Source organism: Cinclus cinclus, chromosome 13 (genome assembly GCF_963662255.1).
Source record: "Cinclus cinclus chromosome 13, bCinCin1.1, whole genome shotgun sequence".
NCBI lineage: Eukaryota > Metazoa > Chordata > Aves > Passeriformes > Cinclidae > Cinclus > Cinclus cinclus.
In genome coordinates this window covers 15,732,032-15,750,444 of record NC_085058.1, presented here as the reverse complement: position 1 = coordinate 15,750,444, position 18,413 = coordinate 15,732,032, and the positions used below count along the sequence as shown (strand labels likewise).

The 18,413-nt window shown below is 45.2% G+C and overlaps 1 protein-coding gene across 1 annotated transcript in view; it reads right to left on the bottom strand.

Annotated features, from left to right (window-relative positions):
• Positions 1 to 203: 203 nt before the first annotated feature.
• SLCO3A1 (solute carrier organic anion transporter family member 3A1) overlaps positions 204 to 18,413 on the bottom strand; it is a 128,268-nt gene continuing 110,058 nt past the window's right edge. Inside the window, exons 5-10 of the mRNA XM_062501540.1 lie at positions 15,162 to 15,326; positions 13,082 to 13,280; positions 12,066 to 12,204; positions 7,595 to 7,770; positions 4,937 to 5,001; positions 204 to 583 (exon numbers count right to left, since the gene is read on the bottom strand). Coding sequence (XP_062357524.1) covers positions 204 to 583; positions 4,937 to 5,001; positions 7,595 to 7,770; positions 12,066 to 12,204; positions 13,082 to 13,280; positions 15,162 to 15,326 — 1,124 coding nt within the window. The remainder of the gene's footprint in view (positions 584 to 4,936; positions 5,002 to 7,594; positions 7,771 to 12,065; positions 12,205 to 13,081; positions 13,281 to 15,161; positions 15,327 to 18,413) is intronic.

The following is an 18,413-nucleotide window of genomic DNA, read 5'->3' as shown; positions in this document are numbered from 1 at the left end:
CACCCTGCAGGATGTCACAAGTGATCCCATTAAAAGACGCTGCTCTCAAGAATGCTGGCTGGGTCTGACTTTGAGACAAAGACAAAAGTTTCCTGTGTTGCCGTTGCTGTTTTGCAGTAGTTTCTTCTTTCATTCGTGCTCTCTTCTTGTTTTTATTAAAAAGGACCCTTGTATTATTAATACAGTTCACCCCTCCACAGTCACTATAAAACAGACTCCATATTTTCACACCACTCATGATCTTCAAGGTTATAGATAAATTTTGTCCTATGTGGTTGATTTTGGGGCACCGAGTCCCGCCCCAGATTGTCTAGGGTGAGAGTAGAGGCAAAAAACTCACTAGTGCTGAGACCACCTTCATGGTTCTTGATGTATCTTTTATAGTTTTTCCTCAAGCACTGCCAGGTGGTTGTGTACAGGATGAATGCAAAGGACTTGAGGGCAATAGCAATGCTGACATACAGGTATCTGTAGACCACGTTGTCATACAGTGCACAGGCTCCTTGCTCGCCACAGAATGTGCTCCAGAACAGACACGTGGAGTCAATCCCGGCCCCGAAGATCAGCGGAGGTGGGATAAAACCTGCCAAAATAAGAGAGACAAATCATGCTTTTATGATCCCTGTGCTAGAGGATGTGACTGCAGTGAGTGGAAAGAGGGTACTTTATCAAGGTTAATAGTCCCAGCTGCAGCCTGTGATTCAAATTTTTGAAGTTCTAAATTAACCTGAATGAAGTTTGTGGATGAGCTTTTAGCTCGGACTTAACGTCTACGGAAGAGATTCCTGCTGATACCAACACGCAGCAAGAATTTTATTCAAGTTTGAGTGGCTTTTATTAAGTTTCTTGTTTGCCTAATGAGACTAAGTAGAGGGATAAATGAAAGAGGAGGAGGACAGCCTTGCAGCTCAGTCTCTAGAAACTGGCAATTCTGCACTTTAGGGTGTTCACCTGAAGGATCTCATAGCATTCCAGTTCAGCACCTAAAATCAGCCTCAGCACTGAGATCCAGTTTTGGACTGCACCCTGATGTAGCAAAAGGGTTTCTCTGGATCTAAGGAAAAGATACAATAGTCTCTAATAGATGTCAAAGATGCCATCTGAAAAGAAGTGAAAATTACGGAGTGCCATTAAATGAAATATCACAGCAGGATTCTCCCACAGCCACTGCAGCTAACTACCAAAGAGTGTTTCTCAATCATAGTTTGCAGCAGAGCTGCAATCTTAAAGCAAAGTAATCACTCCAATCTCATTTAACTAATAAAGGAAATGTTTTTCTTCTCTACTTTCCCCCATCCTACAGGGACACTGCAGCAACCCCCCATTTCCCATTAGCCTGACAGTGATTAGGACATCCATGTTCCAGCTCTGTGCTCCCCAGCCAGAGCACACGCACTGAGTGTACAGCACTGGGAACAAAATGTGAACATTCTACATAATGTAACCATTTCTTTGCCTTCTGCTGTATTAATGGGAAGAGGCTAGAAGCAGATAAACCCTGAAAAAACTCCTGACTGATAAAGTCACTGCTGTGGGTTAAGACAGCGAGCAAAGGAGAGCATTGCATCTACTGAAATCCAACAGCAGGCAGAGCAGGCAGGCACAACACCCCCCTGACAGTATCAATGCATCCGTAGGTGCTGTGATGCCTGAGACTCTAAAAATACCTGTGAAAGACACAAGGACTGCAGTTTTTAGACAGGAAAGTGTTTAATCTTGGATCCAGTTTCATCATTAACCTGGATTTCCAGGCTTAAAAAAGATACCTTCCTTCAGCTTGTCACGAGCACAGTAGTGACATTCATGACATGTATCCTAAGACTACAAATAAATTGGTTGTCTTCACTGTTCCCTGTGGTAACTGAGATCTCTTTATTTTATTTTGTTGATGATTGGAGCTCTGCAGATTTTGTTTGATCTTCCTTATATGTTGATAAATGCAGGAATTAAAAAATGCTATATGGGCTTTTGGTACTCGTTTTAACCAATCATTAGTAGCAAAAATGCAGTAAGTAAAACCAGATGATAAAAAAGCAAGACAATATGTTTGTTAGATCCAGTCATCACATCTAAAAATGTGTCCATGCTCTAGAAAAAAAAATCAGCACCAGCTCTTTGTTCATGATTTCAGTAACTGGAAAATCTAAGCTGGGCTGGATCTGCTTCTAAGTTAAAAGACACTTTTTTTTTGTTGAAACCTGTGAACAACCATACCCTCAACATGGATTTTAAAAATTCACAAACAAGAAAGAGGCTGTGCTGCTGACTGCAGTTTGTGTGCCCAGTGCTGCTGGATGGCACCTCAGGGGTAAAATCCAGATGTAGCAGTGACTGAGGAGCCACATTCTTTCTGGAATAACAGAAAACCACAGTTAGATCATAATTTTGAGGTCTGAGACTTGTTAACATGCTGAGAGATGTTGACACAAAGCTTTGGAGATGCGCAGGATGAACTTCAGAGGGTGCTGCCATTCCCACCTGCTGGCTTCAGCTGGCCTGCCTGGTGTCCACAGTAACTTGGCCTTGAAGGTGATCCTCGTAAGACTTGAGGAAGAACCTGTTTCCCTTGAACTCCAAAGCTACTCCCATGTGAATGCAGGCATGTGGAAAAACCTTTAGCAGCCAGTGAGTATTTCAGGTTGTTTTCAGCAGAGGAGAGGACAAGAGACAGACAGGAACAAGTTAGTGCTCAGAATCCCTGAGACAAGGGAGCTGAGGGGTTGCACTGCACACCAGGAACTCCTCCTGAGAGTCAAACACTGTGGGGTTTTGTCATGTTAGAATAAGAGGCAAACAACATGAGCTTGGAGGAAAAAAAATCTAAGAAGTGCCCTGGTAAGCAGAGGCTCTTCTAGGATGCATGGTGAACACCACTCAGAAAGGATGCATCCAGGATCTTAAAGGTCTGAAATTCTTTGCTATTCCAGACAATTCCGTTCTGAACCTTTGGCTCCAATGGTAGTGCTTTACTCTCTTCTCTGGGAAACTGCAGTAATGCTTTTATATGAAGACACTGTTAGGCTGCCCTCTCACAGCAGAATTCCTATGAAATGAGGAGGATACCAGGAGAATTCAGTCATGTTTCATGTTATTACAGTGAATATTAAAGAGAGTCAATCATGTTCTACCTCTTACTGCAAACTGTTGCAAAAATTTCTGCTCTCTCTATATATTTCACAGCAGAAACTGTAGGGCTGCATAAAAAAGGTGCTTCTGTCTTACTGAAATCTATTAGCTAGGATTGCACCTTCGGGTCTCATACCTCTTGCATTTAATTCTCTCCTTTGGTTCAAGAAGCAGCTATTATCACTGTCTTCTTAAGTCAAAGCTAAAAAGTGAACTGAAAAGCTTTTAAAATAAATCAGTAAAGCTATTCTCAAACCTCAGGTTGATAGACAATTTGGATACCCTTGCTCATATGGAAAATAATCTTTCTCTTCATTTTCTGTGTGTCCTAGCTACACTGCTGATATGCTACAGGATGTATTGTCTTATTTCATGGGAATCCCTTAGTGACAGAGCAACATATAAAGATTTGAATTTAAATTCTCACTATGGCTTCTCTACTGGAATGAAAAAAAGAAATCTGTTCAACATAAGCATACATGTCTGAGCCTGGTTTTAGAGGAATTCAGGATGCTGCTATCTCAGGAGGCTTTTCTCTTTTGGAAGATAAAAAGAAAAGCTAAAAATCCCTCCTCTTAAGTTTGGAAACAACATCCCACAGCCATCCTCCTTGCTGACACTCCACATTTGGCCAGTCACAGCTGAAGTCAGGCCAAAACCCATGAGCAGCACCAGCAGCTAAAGAAAATGCTGTATTTGCAAGGCTTGAACCAGAGCTGACCTAGGTCATCTCAGAAACTCCCCTTTGAGTTATCTGAGTTCTGCATAAGTTAACTTGATGGAACTTTTTGTATGACTGCAGTTACTTTACCAAACCAATGGACATCTAATTGTCTTTACTGTAAACTGGTCTGGGAGCGCCATTTCCTGTTCAGGCTATGGGGAATGAGGCGTTAAAAAATTAAGTAAAAAAATGAGGTCACTTATTCAAAGTGATGCCTGGTATTGCTGGATTTTCAGTCCTGTACTTCCCAGTGTCTTGCTGTAGCCTAAGAGATGGCACTTTAGTCTCCAGCTCATTCTTTCGGGACCAAGGGGGAGCTATGTAGGGAAGATGCTCCCCGTGCTCTCCTAAAAAAAAGTAAAATTCCACTCCCACAACACGCAGAAACCCTGAGCATGAGATGGTCCCACACAACGATGGATCAGAGGATTTTGCCCTGAATCACTAAGACTAATGAGCTGAAATAGAAGAGCTTCAAAATAGGAGCCACCTCTTCCAGAAGGGAAAAACACTCCACCCAGAAACAAGCAGCAGCCTGGTGCGTTCCTTTTAATTCACACATGAGAAGCACATACTAGACTAGAGGAGCAGCCATGTGCATTTTAATGGGATATTAACCCACAGGAGGAAACAAGGACTCGGCTTGTCTCATCTTCCTGGTTTCCTTCCTGAGACACAAAAAGGAAGGGGCAAACCCACCATGTAACACAGGCCCTGTCCCTCAAAGGAGGGTGAAAATCCATATACTTCAGCTATATGCAATACAGCAGTAATTCTGCAAGCTGCTGACACGTTACTAAAGCTACAGAAGAGAAACTGGTTGTGTGGAACCATGGGAGAAACAATCATTTCTCATGCAACACTGCATTTTCTTCCATTAGCACAACACAGATAGCAGGAAAAGTGCCTTCAGGAGCCTTGATGTGACATCTCTCATGGAGAGGGCTTGGACCCCTGTGTGTCAGACCCCACCCGTGACAACAACAGCATTACAGGGAGTAGAAATCAACTTCTGCATGTTAAAAATGGAGTGTTCCATGAGGGAAAAAAGGTTGGGAGGGAAGGATACACAACTTTTGTACCTACCTAGCAACCGGAGCAGCAGGAAAAGCACCCCCAGAGCGTAAGACTTGAGTTCGGGGCTCACGGTTCTGCAGGGAGGAGAGAGAGAGAGAAAAATCGATTCCTGTTGTTCTGCTTTGATTAATACACCCCGTGGCTATTCTGTGCTGTCAGCCAGGATGCCACCAGCACCTCCGCAAAAAGTCATTAATGGGGCTTTTCTTCTGCCTTCTCCTGAACCGCCTACAGCCCCAAAAGTAATTGCATTGGTGATAAGTTCAGGAATTAGCCAAGTCATTAATAACAACAGCTAATGTTGTCAATGGATGGGGAAAAATGGAATTCCCATCTCATTAAATCATTGTTTACAAGCTCCCTATGATGTTTTCAAGGCTCCAGATGTTGAGAACTGGAGGGTGAGAAAACTTTTGGTTCTGAAACTCCCCAGACTATTGGGAACAAGAGAGGGAGGGACGATGGTGGACCAAAAGGTTCAGTCAGCCTGGTGATTCAGTGAGGAAGTACTCAACACTAGTTTTCATGCACATGACTTCATCATGCCATGTTTTTTATCTTGGGAAGACAGTATTTGCAGTATCTTCTGCTATGAACACAACCACTATTGCATTGAGCTATCCTTCAAAGGTGCTTTGACAAAACACTCATGGCATGGGAGGTTCTCTCTATAAATACACTGGAGGGGCATCAGCCAAAACTGATAAAACAGAACCACTGAGAGTTAAGTTAGAAGACCCTTCTGATCACCAGCCCTCCTCTCACACACTCATGGGCCATGTAATACCACACCATGACTTCTGCATGAAGCCCGTGACCTTGGGATGAATTTCAGCAGTTTTCGTGCAGACCCCCATACTTTATATAAACCCTTTATGCCAGGAATTATATGACCTTGGAAAAATGTTCCAATGATTAATGGCTTGGAATTCTCAAATAGGATTCTACAGTTGGGTGGGAAATGAAGGAAACAGAGAATCAAAAGTTTATTTTAACGAAAAAATAGATTATGACATGGAATAGTCACAGTGGGCCTTTAATTGGTGGTGGTGTCCTTCCATCCACTTTTCAATATTTAAAACCAAAATCAATACTCATACCTTAGGCTGGAGTAAAAATTGCCACTTGGAGATGTCTCGTTTTCTCACTGACTAGAGCAGTCACCAAATTACTTGCTTAGACAAGACATTTAATTTGTAGGCACTGAGTCCATTTTTAAATAACCATGGGAGCTGCCAGTGCCAGTTGTCACTGCTCTGGACACCAAGGACACATTCGTATGCCACAACTTTCTTTAAGCAATGGAAATGGCAGTTGCAAGAGACCACGATGTGGTATCTGGCTCAGAGCTCTCTTCTGTACATATGGCAGCTATCAGTGATTCTGAGTGAAGTTACAAATCTGGATGTGTGAATTGTTTATTTCCTACAACTCTGAACTGAGTATGTTTAATCTTCCCTTTGCTTTTCTTATTCCCTGGTATTCTTCTTCCTGGCTGGTGCTGGGCTTATCTCACTTGAAGGCAACACAAAGATGCAGGATCCTAAAGGTGCTGGCAGCTTCCTTGAACAAAGAACTCTTCCAACTTCAAATTGCTTTTGTCACAATATTTATCATGAGGAATTTGATTTCCCTTTAGCTACCAGAGATGCAAAGAGAGAAATGAACTAGTAGGTGGAATATCTCATTTTGTATCGTGCAGGGAGACATGCCCTCACAGAGCTCTTCTGTCCAAAATCCACTCAAGAGTGTGTTTCTAATACAGACCTTATTGATTGAATTTTATTGGAATTTTCCAGGCAGCAGAATGGATCTGCTATTTATGCCTCTGGTTATTATTCTCAGTAAGTGACAGCTTGGACAGCTAAGTAATTCTGGATAAATGTAGGCTTAGATATATATCATAAGGTGAAGTGTTCCACATGTCTGGAAATAACACAAGGTCAGTTATTTGAATAAGCTACTTTTGCCCACCTCTTCACATTGGTTTAACTCAGACATGTCCTTCAGACTTCCAAGCTCCTTATGTTCTTGGACTTGGTCCAGGGTGAGAGAAGTTAAACTCCAATCAGGGAGGTATTCACCAAAGCTAGTCTTTGCAACAGCTTTTCATTCTTCTGTGGTTTCTATGGTCTCCAGACTATCTCAAAAGGTAAGCCTAAGCCTCTCTCTGTGCCATTATGTCCTGACAACATGGGGTGGCAATTCTGCCTCTCTCCTGTTGCACCTGTAACTTCCCTACTGCCTAGATTGGAAATTGCACATCTGTATTTCCATGTTAATCTCAGAAGAACAACCCCTGCCACATCCCTGCAGGAATCTTGTCCATTTGGGGGCCCAGTCCCACCTCACTCCCTCACTTTACCAAAGGACAGCTCGAGCAGTTCCTTTTTCTCTCTAGCAGCTCCATATTGCAGCCCCTGAACTGGGGCCATGCCATGGCTGAACCAGGTGCTACCAAGTGAAAAAATGGCTTAGGGAGAAAATGGCTTGAATGGAGGTTCAGTTTGAAGTCACAGGTCTGGGGAAAGTGAGTTCTGTGTAAAAGGCAGAGACCAGGAGCTATGTGGGACCCTCAGCTCCCCACTGTGCCCTAGGGTCCTTCCAGCCCTGATCCCATTTCATAGGAATAGCCCCATCTGATGAGGATGGGGAATAAAGCCCCACCTGATGAGGATGATGACTGACGGTGTCTGTGCCATGGCCCCGATCATGCTGCAGACACACATCACACACAGGAATGTCAGGAAGGCCTCTTCACACCCAGGGCTGGGGCATTTGCCAGGAACAACGGTGGCGTTTTCAGCAGGGACCGAGGTGAGGCACGAGCAGCCACTGAGATTCTGCAGAGGAACACAAGGAATCAGGAGAAGGAAGAGCTGTGATCCCCACCTGTAACAGGGCTTGTCAGCAGCAATGCCTAATCCTCTAATGGTCAATTAAGTAACTCCTAAGTGCTTGTTGGAGGGGGGTTTGGGAAGAATTTCAGGAGTGTCAGGGCTGACTCATGTTGCCAGCAAGGGAAAGCTGTCCCTTGGCTTGTTTCTCTTCTTCTGCTTTCAAGTCTCTCCCATAAATGTCACCATGACAAAATTATTACTGAGTTCTACCTCTTTGGAGGAGACTAAAAGAACAATCTGTGTCTCTGTGACAAGGAAGATCTCCCCATTATGGTTCTAATTACTTTCTTATTTACCTCCGTCCTCTTGGCTGTTGCAATTAAACTGAAGTATATTAAATGCAGGGAAATCTGCAGCCCTGTTCTTGGCTGCAGGTTCAGGGCCTGCTTCCAGCATCTCAAACCCTGGGAAGGAGCCACCCACAATGGGTGCTGCAGCTCACCCAGAGCTGAACTACCACAGCCTGGCAGCACAGACACTGCTGGATTTCAGTGCACTCCAGAGATAATAAACGACATCTGGTTCAGAGGGATTTGTGTTGAGCTAAAAGCTCAAGTCAAGCAAGATAAACTTTATCAATATGTGATCAGAAGGAGGGTGGAATGACTGCCTTTTTCTTTGATTTCTCCAGAAATGTGAAAAGAAGCTTTGTTTGCCAGTCACAGATTTAAGGATTTACTTTTTTTTTCCTTATTTTTCCAACTCGCTCTCCTGAATTTCTGAGTGGGGATGTCAGTGCAATTAAGGCACACAATACTACCAAGAAATCCCTTAACGAATACAGAAAGAAACAGTCATTAATGATTCATGGTTTGTCTTCAGAAGCCTGCTGGGTTTGCAGGTCATATGTTTATATGAGGAGTAACGTCATAAAATATAACATATTAAAAAGCAGCTGAATCTCCTCCCCTTCCCCTCCACCATGTGCAAGCAGGAATTCCTTTTCTCTTCTGCAAAAGGGGTCCCCTCAGGACCATGCAAAAACACACTTTCTGGTTCACTGCCTCCAAACATCAACAGGGATACTACTCCAACCTTTCTGACACCAATCTCTTCTGCACAGGAGTTAAATAATTTTTTTCCAGCTAAGTGCACAAAGGACAAGAAAGACTGTGGTGCAGAACTCCAGGAGAGCTGGAGCAGACATGCAGGTGCCTTTCCGCTGGCAAGCAATAATTAACATAACAAATTCCTGTGCTGTGAGTTAGAAGCTGACACCTGAAGGCTCCAGAACAGGTGACAATTAGCACCACTGAGGTGGTATTTGCACAGACAACAGGAGTTTGTAGCTCATGGCTCTTACTACAGTGCATTGCTAGCCACCACCCTGGACAAGGCCCTGTGAATCAAAACCCGTGTAAGTCTGGAGATGTATATACCTGCACTGAATAACCCTTGGACAAAATTCCCATCACAGCAAACATGCAGAATTGGGTGTTTATTTCCCATGGGCTCTCATCAAGGGAGAGAAAGTACCTGTTTCATGCAGTGGTGGGGCAGACTGTCCTCACACTGGTGTGATTTTTTTACAAAGCACAAGGCAGATCCTACCTTCACTGCCTAAAAAATTTGTCCCTCAATCTGCCTTTTCCACCGCTGCTTTAAGGTGCTGGCCCAAAGTAGTGTGAGTGGTTTGCACCAACTACCTCAGCTTGCTTAGCACTGCTCCTCATCCTTACCTAGGAGATCTTTGATCTTTTATTACTGACACAGTATGCAACTCACAGACATCAAACAAAGAAACATCAAAGATGGAGTTATAACTTTGTCCTGTGGAGAGGCAATTTTTTGCTACCTGTGCCAAACTTCTATAGATCCCCTTGTCTGCAGCCCCACTACATTCAACCACTTGTTATCATAACCTTCTGCTGCCCAGCAACCTGCACACCCAGATTTATGTGTGCCTGTGAGGCTACACAGATGCAGAGTTTACACCTTTAGCAGCAACCTGACTTTGGTGTGATTATCCATACAAATTACCCATGTTTTTACTTACTCATTTTTTAAGCCCTGGCTCTGACTGGTACTTCAATGCAAAGCTGTGAGGTGCCAGCACAGTAACTCCAGGCTGGAATTCATGTGTCTCCAGCCAAAATGCTAAGAGAGTCAATGGCATCAAACAAAAAAACATGTGGTATGCAAGGGTCACTCTAAGGAATGGCTTGAAAGAAAAGTTCTTGGGGGTACCAGATCTCTTCCTACCAGCACTGATATTCCTATGGCTTTTTGGACAAGTACACCTCTGGAATCAGCTCAGTAAGAGAGAAGGAATGAAAAAGCAAAAAAAAATAACTAAGCTACACATTGCTTTTAGAAATTGTTCACAGAGGAAAAAGTGAAGAGAAGTAGTCAGAAATGTAGAATGTAGTAAAGTTAAATAAAGGAATTTTATGTCCCAGTAAAAAGCAACCCTTGGCTCATCACAAGCACGTAACATTCACAAGACCCTCCAGACAGGTCATTACCTGGATTATGGGTTTAAAACTTGGTTTGGTAATTTGGCTTTGCCTCAAGGCCATTGCATGGCCAAACTGGTCCATAATTCTTGATAATGCCTTTTCCAGCGGATGCTATTGCTTCACCAATTTGTGTTCAAAATGTTACTGCAAAAACCCCCCACAAAACAAGGAGATGAGAAGAACCTCAAGGATGACCACAAAAAGGCAAAATAAGAAGGAATGAGTAAGAGAGAGCATGAGGGAGAGTGAGATTTTTGCTGAGAGGTTTGCTCTTGCAGAGCACAAGGTCAGGCAGCTGCAGACTGAAAGGGCAGAGCTGAGTTTTCATTACCATGCTCCTTCCAGAGGAGCCAGAGCTTTGCCCTGCACTGCAAGGAGATCACTCCCATGCTCCAGCCACAGACCAACACCAGCTGTACACTTGCTGAAGGCTTGGTGAAGTGGTGAGACACAATTCTGTGTGCCTGAAACAAGCTGGTTTCTTGTGAAAATCATCCTGCTGCCATCTCAGGTGTTGACTTACTGGGAGAAGGAGGAAGAAGGGGGCAGGAGGTAACATGTTCGCGGGCCACACACTAATGTAAATCCTTGTAGGGCTGCTGAAAGCTCAAAACTGTGGTGTTTCAAAGGGATGCCTGCACCTCTGAGGCTGGAGAGGGAAGGGAGGAGACAAGATGTTTAAGCAGGACAAGCTCACAGGTGATCTGGGCGGGGAGGCTGCACTGCCAGCAGCAAATGTCTGCTCAGCAGCACTCACATGTGCTTTGTCTCTGGGGCAGGAAGGGAGGTTTGGTATCTCCTCAAAGAGGAAGGATGAAGCCATGGAGGGATGATTGCATGTGGTGAGCACTGACGTTCCTGTAGGCACAAACAGTCCCTGTGACCAGGCTGACCTTGCACAGACTCCACTCAGCAGTGATCACCACGCCTGGCACAGCCCCAGGCAACCAGCAAGGATGCAGGAATCCCATCAGTTCCCACCCACAGGAGCATCAGGCACTCATTTTCAGTGTAACCCAGAAGACATTAACATTTAGCAGCCAGAAATGAAAAAGCTGGCTTTTAAGATATTGTTAAAAATTTCCCACATCTTCTTTATATAGAGATAGTTTGGTAAAAAAACTCTTAGAGAGAACTGAAAAATGCAGAGCATCTTTGGATGGAATCTCTGCTCCCCTGACAGCTGCTCTTGCTGCTGCCTCAGAGCAAAGCAAGGAAAGAGAGAGAAGCAAGACAAGTTAAAGGAAAGCTTAAACAAGGGTGAATAAAACCAGGATCTGCTCACAACTGTCTAGGAATCAGATTCAGGGAAAGAGCAAGAGAAAAAGACTAAAAGGGTTGGGCAGGGCACAAATGGGCAGAGAGAAGAGGGGAGATGAGGAGTGGCAGGATAAAAGAGAAGCTGAATCCTCTGCTGGTCCTTTCTGGGCTAGGAATCTCCTGCACAGGATGTGTTCTGCCACTGGACACCTGTGCAGTGATCTCCTACCACGTTCCTTGCTTCCTTGCTGAGGAGGAAGACCAGGGCAAGAGGTTGTGACATCCCATCCTGCTCCATGGGTGACCCTGGCAGCTGCTGCTGGACAGAGTGGCCATTTATGGAACACAGTGAAGAACAACAGGGGCTCAGGCCCACTGGAGATAATGAAGTCAGCTTTTGGGGGTGCAGCCAACTGCTGGCTGTGGGTGAGCTACTCTACCAGACATGCAGGAACCTCACTCACTTGAGCTCCCAGAACTGTTCCTACAGGTAAGAGGTCCCCAGGAAAGCCCACTCACCGTGCTGCTGCAGCCAGCAAAGCAGGCAGATAAGTATGTGACCCCGTCTGCCCCACACACTGGAGTGAAGGAATCAGTTTGGCATTCACAGTTGTTATTGCAGGGAGAATATGGGTCCAGAGATGAGGTTGGGGTTGAGCTGTAAGACAAAGAGAGAAAGAAATTAATGGACAGTGTGATACCAGCCAGCTTTTCCAATTGTTGCCTCACAAAGATGCCTTTGAGTGGGATAGTTAAGGCAAACACATTACAAAAGAGAAGTGGAGGCTTTTTTGTAAGGCTAGATGGGTTCCTGCTCTAAGAAATCCAGGCTACAGCCTCTCCTTGGAGACTGAAATGCCATGGCCACTATCTCCCTGCAAAAGAGAATCTAATGCAAGGCTTGGACTGCCCTGTAGCCTCAACAAGAAGCCTCAAGGAAACACAAAGAAATGCTGTGGAGATTGCTCTGTGTTCTTCTGCAACACTGCAAGGAGCTGACAGGTTGAAGCTGTCATCTAAAGAGCTGCCTCTGCATACAGGAGCACTCAGTAAGAAAATACCAAATAACTCTCAAGTCCTGTGAATACAGGACAAAACAGGGTTATGTGGGCCTCATTTCTCATATTAAAATGGGTCTGCAGCCACAAACACTCTCTCTTCATCATATCTGTATTTGCAGGCATCTAAAACCTGGTTCTACAAAATCCCCTCAGGTACTTAAATCAACGTACCAAGCAGTGCATGCCAGGACAAACCAGACCCAGTGCTGCAGAGGTGCCTGTGTGTACAGACTCAGGTCTGGCACGTTTTTGATTCAGTTTGAGTGAATTTCAGATTTTAGTGAAACTGTTGTCATCTGCAGGTACTCAACTGTCTCAGTGGTGAGTGGCATGGAAACATCCCAGACCAAGAGCCCACACAACACTGCCTTCTCTGTGCTTGCTCTATGGCTATGTGAAGGCCAGCACTGCCTGTTGAGGACACTAACATGGATTTATGTTGGTAAAGCTCCCTGAAACTCTCTGTGGACTCACTTGTTTCCATAGGGAACAGTAACCCCTGCCACAGGTCCTGTGTCACACCCCAGGAACAGGAATGACACGTAGCAAGCTGTGGACACCAGGTTCACCAGCATGGCCATCCTGATGGCTCCCAGAGCAGACAGGCTGAGCTTCTTCACCAAGAGGCCACCCAGGAATATGCCCAGACATGCACATGGGATCGCTGTCATCCCTGCAAGAGGAAAAACCAGTAAGCAACTGAACTACACACTGTGACAGGGCTGAACTCTCCAGCAGCCAGATCTGTGCACTGGCATGAGAAACCTTGCAATGACCAACTGCTGGAGCAGCACCAAGCTGGGGTTGCCCAAAAAAAGGAACAGATGTAAACAGGCATGCTGCCTTGCATGGAGGAACCAGGATCTTCTGCCAGCTCTCATCCATGATGGAGGGAATGCCAGACTTGCTGAGCTTGGCCCAGCCTGACCTAAGCAGCAGCAAATAAAGTCAAGAATTCTCCAAGGCTTTGGATGAGCCCTGCTGGTGCTACACACAGAAGTCTGATCTTCAGAGACTGGACAGGAGCAGAACTTGAAAATAGGAAATCTCCCCAGAATAATTTCTTTAACTGTGAAATGCAAAATCACTGCCTGAAGTGACTCCCTTTCCAGCACAGACAGAAATTACCACACTATGCTTGTTTGGGATCACTTTTATCCCTTTGCTGCCAGTTACACTCCAGATCTCACCTGCCTGAACTGTGCTTAGAAGAGAATCCCAGTCCTGCCATTTCTAGAGTCCCTTAAATGCCACGTGAGAAATCTGATCACAACTTTGTTTAAACAAGTTGCTGCGAGAAACATGGAGCTATCCAAGTCTCCTTTCCCACTGTCAGATCAGAGGCAGGATGTGCTCTGGCTCATGGGTGATCCCCTCTTTGCTGGCCACCCAACTGTACTCACATGCTGACTGCCCAGCCAGCTCCCACCAAGCAGCTTTTCCCCTTCTCCCACTGGGTCAACAGTGAAGTTACTTTCCTTTGCCAAGCCTTTAATTTTCAGGAAAGATGGAATAGCCTGACAACTTTGAGACCTCTGGCCTTTTGTCAAATTGTATTAAAACTTACTAGCAAATTCCTGGGTTGCTGGGGGAGGCAAGGCTGACTGCAGGGGGATTGCTTCTTTTGGAAAACCAGGCCAAAACCAGAAGATACAAATGAATTTATTAACAAGGAAATAAGCAACTGTCAGAAGAGCAGCTTGCAAACTCTTTGTTATGATATGAAGATCCACCCATTTCCTGACATCCCAGTTTTTGACAGATCACTGCCAGCTGCCCATCTGGTGAGCTGGGGGTCACAGATCATCCAAGATCAACTTGCAGGTATCTTAATTGGGTGCTGCTGAGAGAAGGGCTGTCATAAACAAATGGCTGGGTCTGCCTGGGATGAGCAGCAGCAGAAAATAAATGAATATTCTGCCATCAGTGTCCTGACAGGGAACAAATGAACACTGAGAAATGCAGAACGTGAAATCACAGCAGCATGGAATGGTCAGAGAGAAGGGACATTTGAAAGACAACCAAGCTGCACTAACTCAGGTACCTGAACTGCTCACTGCAATCTTGTCATTTCCAGGCCAAGGGGAAAGCAGTGACTAACAGGAGAAACTGGGCTCCTAACCCAGACTGAGACAGGCTGCAGAACTGTGGGGCACCAGAACCATGAGACAAGCAGTTCAATGGGCCACACTATCACTTGGAGAATCTCAGGCAATCAGATAGCCCATTGCTGCTGCATCCAAGGCTCCCACAGACTCCTCTCCTGGCTGTCCCATACTGCTTCCCACACAACACGCCTGGCCACAGGGGAAATGATGGCAGCAGGATGCAGTGAAGATCACAGTCCAGGAGAAAGGATGCTGGAGGTCTGCTCTGGGCCCTGCAGCCATGGCACAGCTGAAGCCCAACCCTCTCACTCACAGACACATTTCCACATGTCAGAAAAGTCATTTTTTGGGCAGCCTAGCCAATGAGACTGGCAGCAGTTAGCAGCCATGCTGAACACTTTTAAATACCTTTGGATGCTGGAGGTTTGGTCCCCGTGGTTACTCACCCAGGAGCTGGTTGGCAGATGAGGTGGTGAGGTTGAACTGCTGCTCCAGGTATTTGCCCAGGAAGGCAGCGAAGCCGGCCACCACCGCGATCTCCATGCAGGCTGCCAGGATGATGCAGGTGAACACGGGGTTGGAGAGCAGGTGCTTAGTCACTTTGGGGATCACTAGAACAGAGGAGAAAGGGAGGGGTGTTTTTGTGTAGACTTTACTTGAGGTGCTTTCTCCTCTTCTGAAGGGTAAACTCAGTTCACATCAGGAGTAATTTCCTGCTATGCACAGACAAGCTGCTTGAAATGTGGGAACACCAGAATCAAGTGAAAACACCCAAACAGTGCTATCTAAAGATTCAAGAACCAAGAGGGTGCAAAAAGAAATCATCTTACAGATGACTTTGAAAAGTGGAAGAACGAGAAACATTTCCAATATTGCTTTTTGTTTCCCCCATAGAGAAGTCAATCAAAACCTGGTGTACCTGTTCTTCCCCTTCTCCTTTCTGTACCTGCTCCCCATGAACAAAGCTGAGCCAGCCAGTGGGTACCATCAGTGCTGCATCCAGCATAAATTCTTGCAAGCTTTCAGACACAAACTAACCTGGCTCACATCTGGGCTTTTCCTTCTCCTGCCATCCAGATTTGTTTCATTTTCCTATTCCAAACTGGCCCACTCACTAATGGTCACCTTCTTGCAACACACGTGTGTGTTTTCAACCAGCTGAAACTCTCTGGCTTAGCCTGGCCCATGGATACCCATGGCACAAGGGTCCTCCTGCCTGGGACAGGCTTGTCAGTCTGTGTGTTCCCACATCCTAAAGCTTCTCCAGCCACCCAACACCTTCCATGTAGACCCTCCCATTCTCAAGAGGGTGAAAGAGGACATGCTGGTCACTGTGTAGGACACACACAAGTGGCTCTGGTTTCATGATCCCTTGGCTCTCCCTCCCAAATCATCAGTGTCCAGAGTCCTCTCTCCTCCAAGCCCATCTCAATTTCCCATAAGCAAACAAGAGTTACCCTACAAAGGGAAATCTGGCTAATGAATCAGATCACACGTTTTCTACTCCAGCGAACGTTTTAATTATTGTCGAGATAACACAGCTTGAAGAGGAGAGCATCCCAGTACAGAAGAGAGCCTTGCTTTGTCTCAATACCTGATGACTAATTTCTCCCTGAATTAAATGTGAAAATCATTAAGTTTGAAAATTACCTTGATGTAGTGTAGTGAAGCCTCAATGGACCCCTATTTGCATTTTGAAAATCCATCCCCCACATTCCCTGTGGTATATCAGGGGCTGGCAGATGATGTTTCTCTGGTGCTGGCTTATGTTCTCCCTCAGGAATTTTATTGCACTGGCCTCAGCAGAGAATGCACAGCTCTTTCTCAAGGCTTTGCTTGGGTGTCCTTGGGTCTTTTTTGGGGACAGTGGAAAAAGGGGTAATAATTAGGTTTGATCTAACCTTTATGAAAGAGGTCACTCCACAGTTTCTGGTCTCTTTAGATCAGAAACGTTTTTCCAAGCTTTATAAAATTCATGCTTCCTGAAGATTTACTGAGCAAAATTAAGGTGCAAGAGGCACAGTAATTTTTAGCAGAACAGGGGGAAAAAAAGGAAAAAGATGAAAAAAATACTGTGTGGGAGGAATGGGGATGGGGGAATTCAGACACGGATAAATTTCAGAAACCACCTGCTGCTTCCTTCAGTTCTTTGGTGGCCACCTACAGAATTTCCCCTTCTTGCCAGGAAAAATATAGAAAATGCAAAGGTGGACTTGGCAGTACTGAGCTTGAAAAGCCATATTTAAGGTATTAATGACTGTTGTGCCTTGGGAGTTCAGTTTGTTCAAGATTAATGGATTCCTTGAGATGTAGCTTTGTGCCAATTTAAATCCAAAGACACTAAGGTCTAGCTCTAACTTTATCCACCCAACAATAGTGGTGACAGTCTGCCTTTTGCAGAAGGGAGTTAAAGATCATGGACATTTATTTCTGAAGTTGGCACCCAACCATCATGCACTACCAAGGTCAAAATCCATCTTCTGTGCTTGGGATGGACAACAAAAAAATTGCAGAGGTATTGCAGCATCTCACACAAGAGAGGAACCCCTCATAAGTGCCTTGTCTGGCAGTGCAGGGTTTCAAATAACAGCACTTAAACACCTGAAGGGGGTACAGGAGAGCTGGAGAGGGAATTTTGACAAGGGTTTGTAGTGACAGGACAATGAGTACTGGCTTTAAACTGAAAGAGGGAGGGATTACATTAGCTATAAGGAAGAAATTCTATACTGTGAGGGTGTGAGACACTGAAACATGTTGCCCAGAGAAGCTATGGATGCCCCTGGAAGTGTTCAAGGCCAGGCTGGACGAGGCTTTGAGCAACCTGGTCTAGTGGAAGCTGTCCCTGTCCATGGTGAGGTATCTGGAAAAAGATGATCTTTAAGGTCCCTTCTGACCCCAATCTTTCTGCGATTCTGTAATTCCATGATCATTGCTTCTCCCTCCTGTGAGTTTCTGGGACAGATCCTGTCCTCTGCTGCATGTTTGATCACTGTCTACTGCAACAAGACCCTGTACCATCATGCAGGGGTGACACAAAACCCAGTGCAAAGTGTGCACAGACAACAAGCAGTGTCTGGCAGCCTCCACCATCTCCTCAGCCAGGGCCAGCTCATTCTCTCTCATCTTCTAAAGGAAATTACAGGAGGTTCCCTATAGAATTGAATATCCTTTCATCTTGCTACTGCCATTTGTTAAGATCAATCATTTGACACAGGCTGCTTCCTCATCTGTCTCAATTCTTGGGGTGAAACACCTCTGGGAAAAAGGTAAAAAGTCAGCAGTGAAGTTTAAAAATCTCTCAATGAACTAGAGCAACACGTTTTCAGCTGCCTGGCATATGGTGCTGGGTATGGAGTGGGAATAGAAATGCCTGATGGGGGGACAGTGAAGCCCTGGGGAACACAACAGATATGGATGGTGCTTCTCCACTGCAGCCAACTGAGCAGAAGTCATGGCAAATGTTACCCTGCACCTTACAGGCCCAAAGGTTACCTGAACACTTTGGAGCAGCTTTTGCAGCTGTAAATCTCAACTGAAGTCTTACAAAGTGGGAAAAGTCTTATGGAGTCCAAAGAGCCTCAAAAACCTACTTGGAGAACGCACAAGCTGCAGCAGACACGGCATAGACAGACTCAGCCTCCCACTCCCAGGACGAGCTCATTTACCATCCTCATACTGATGCACCCGACGCGCTCCAG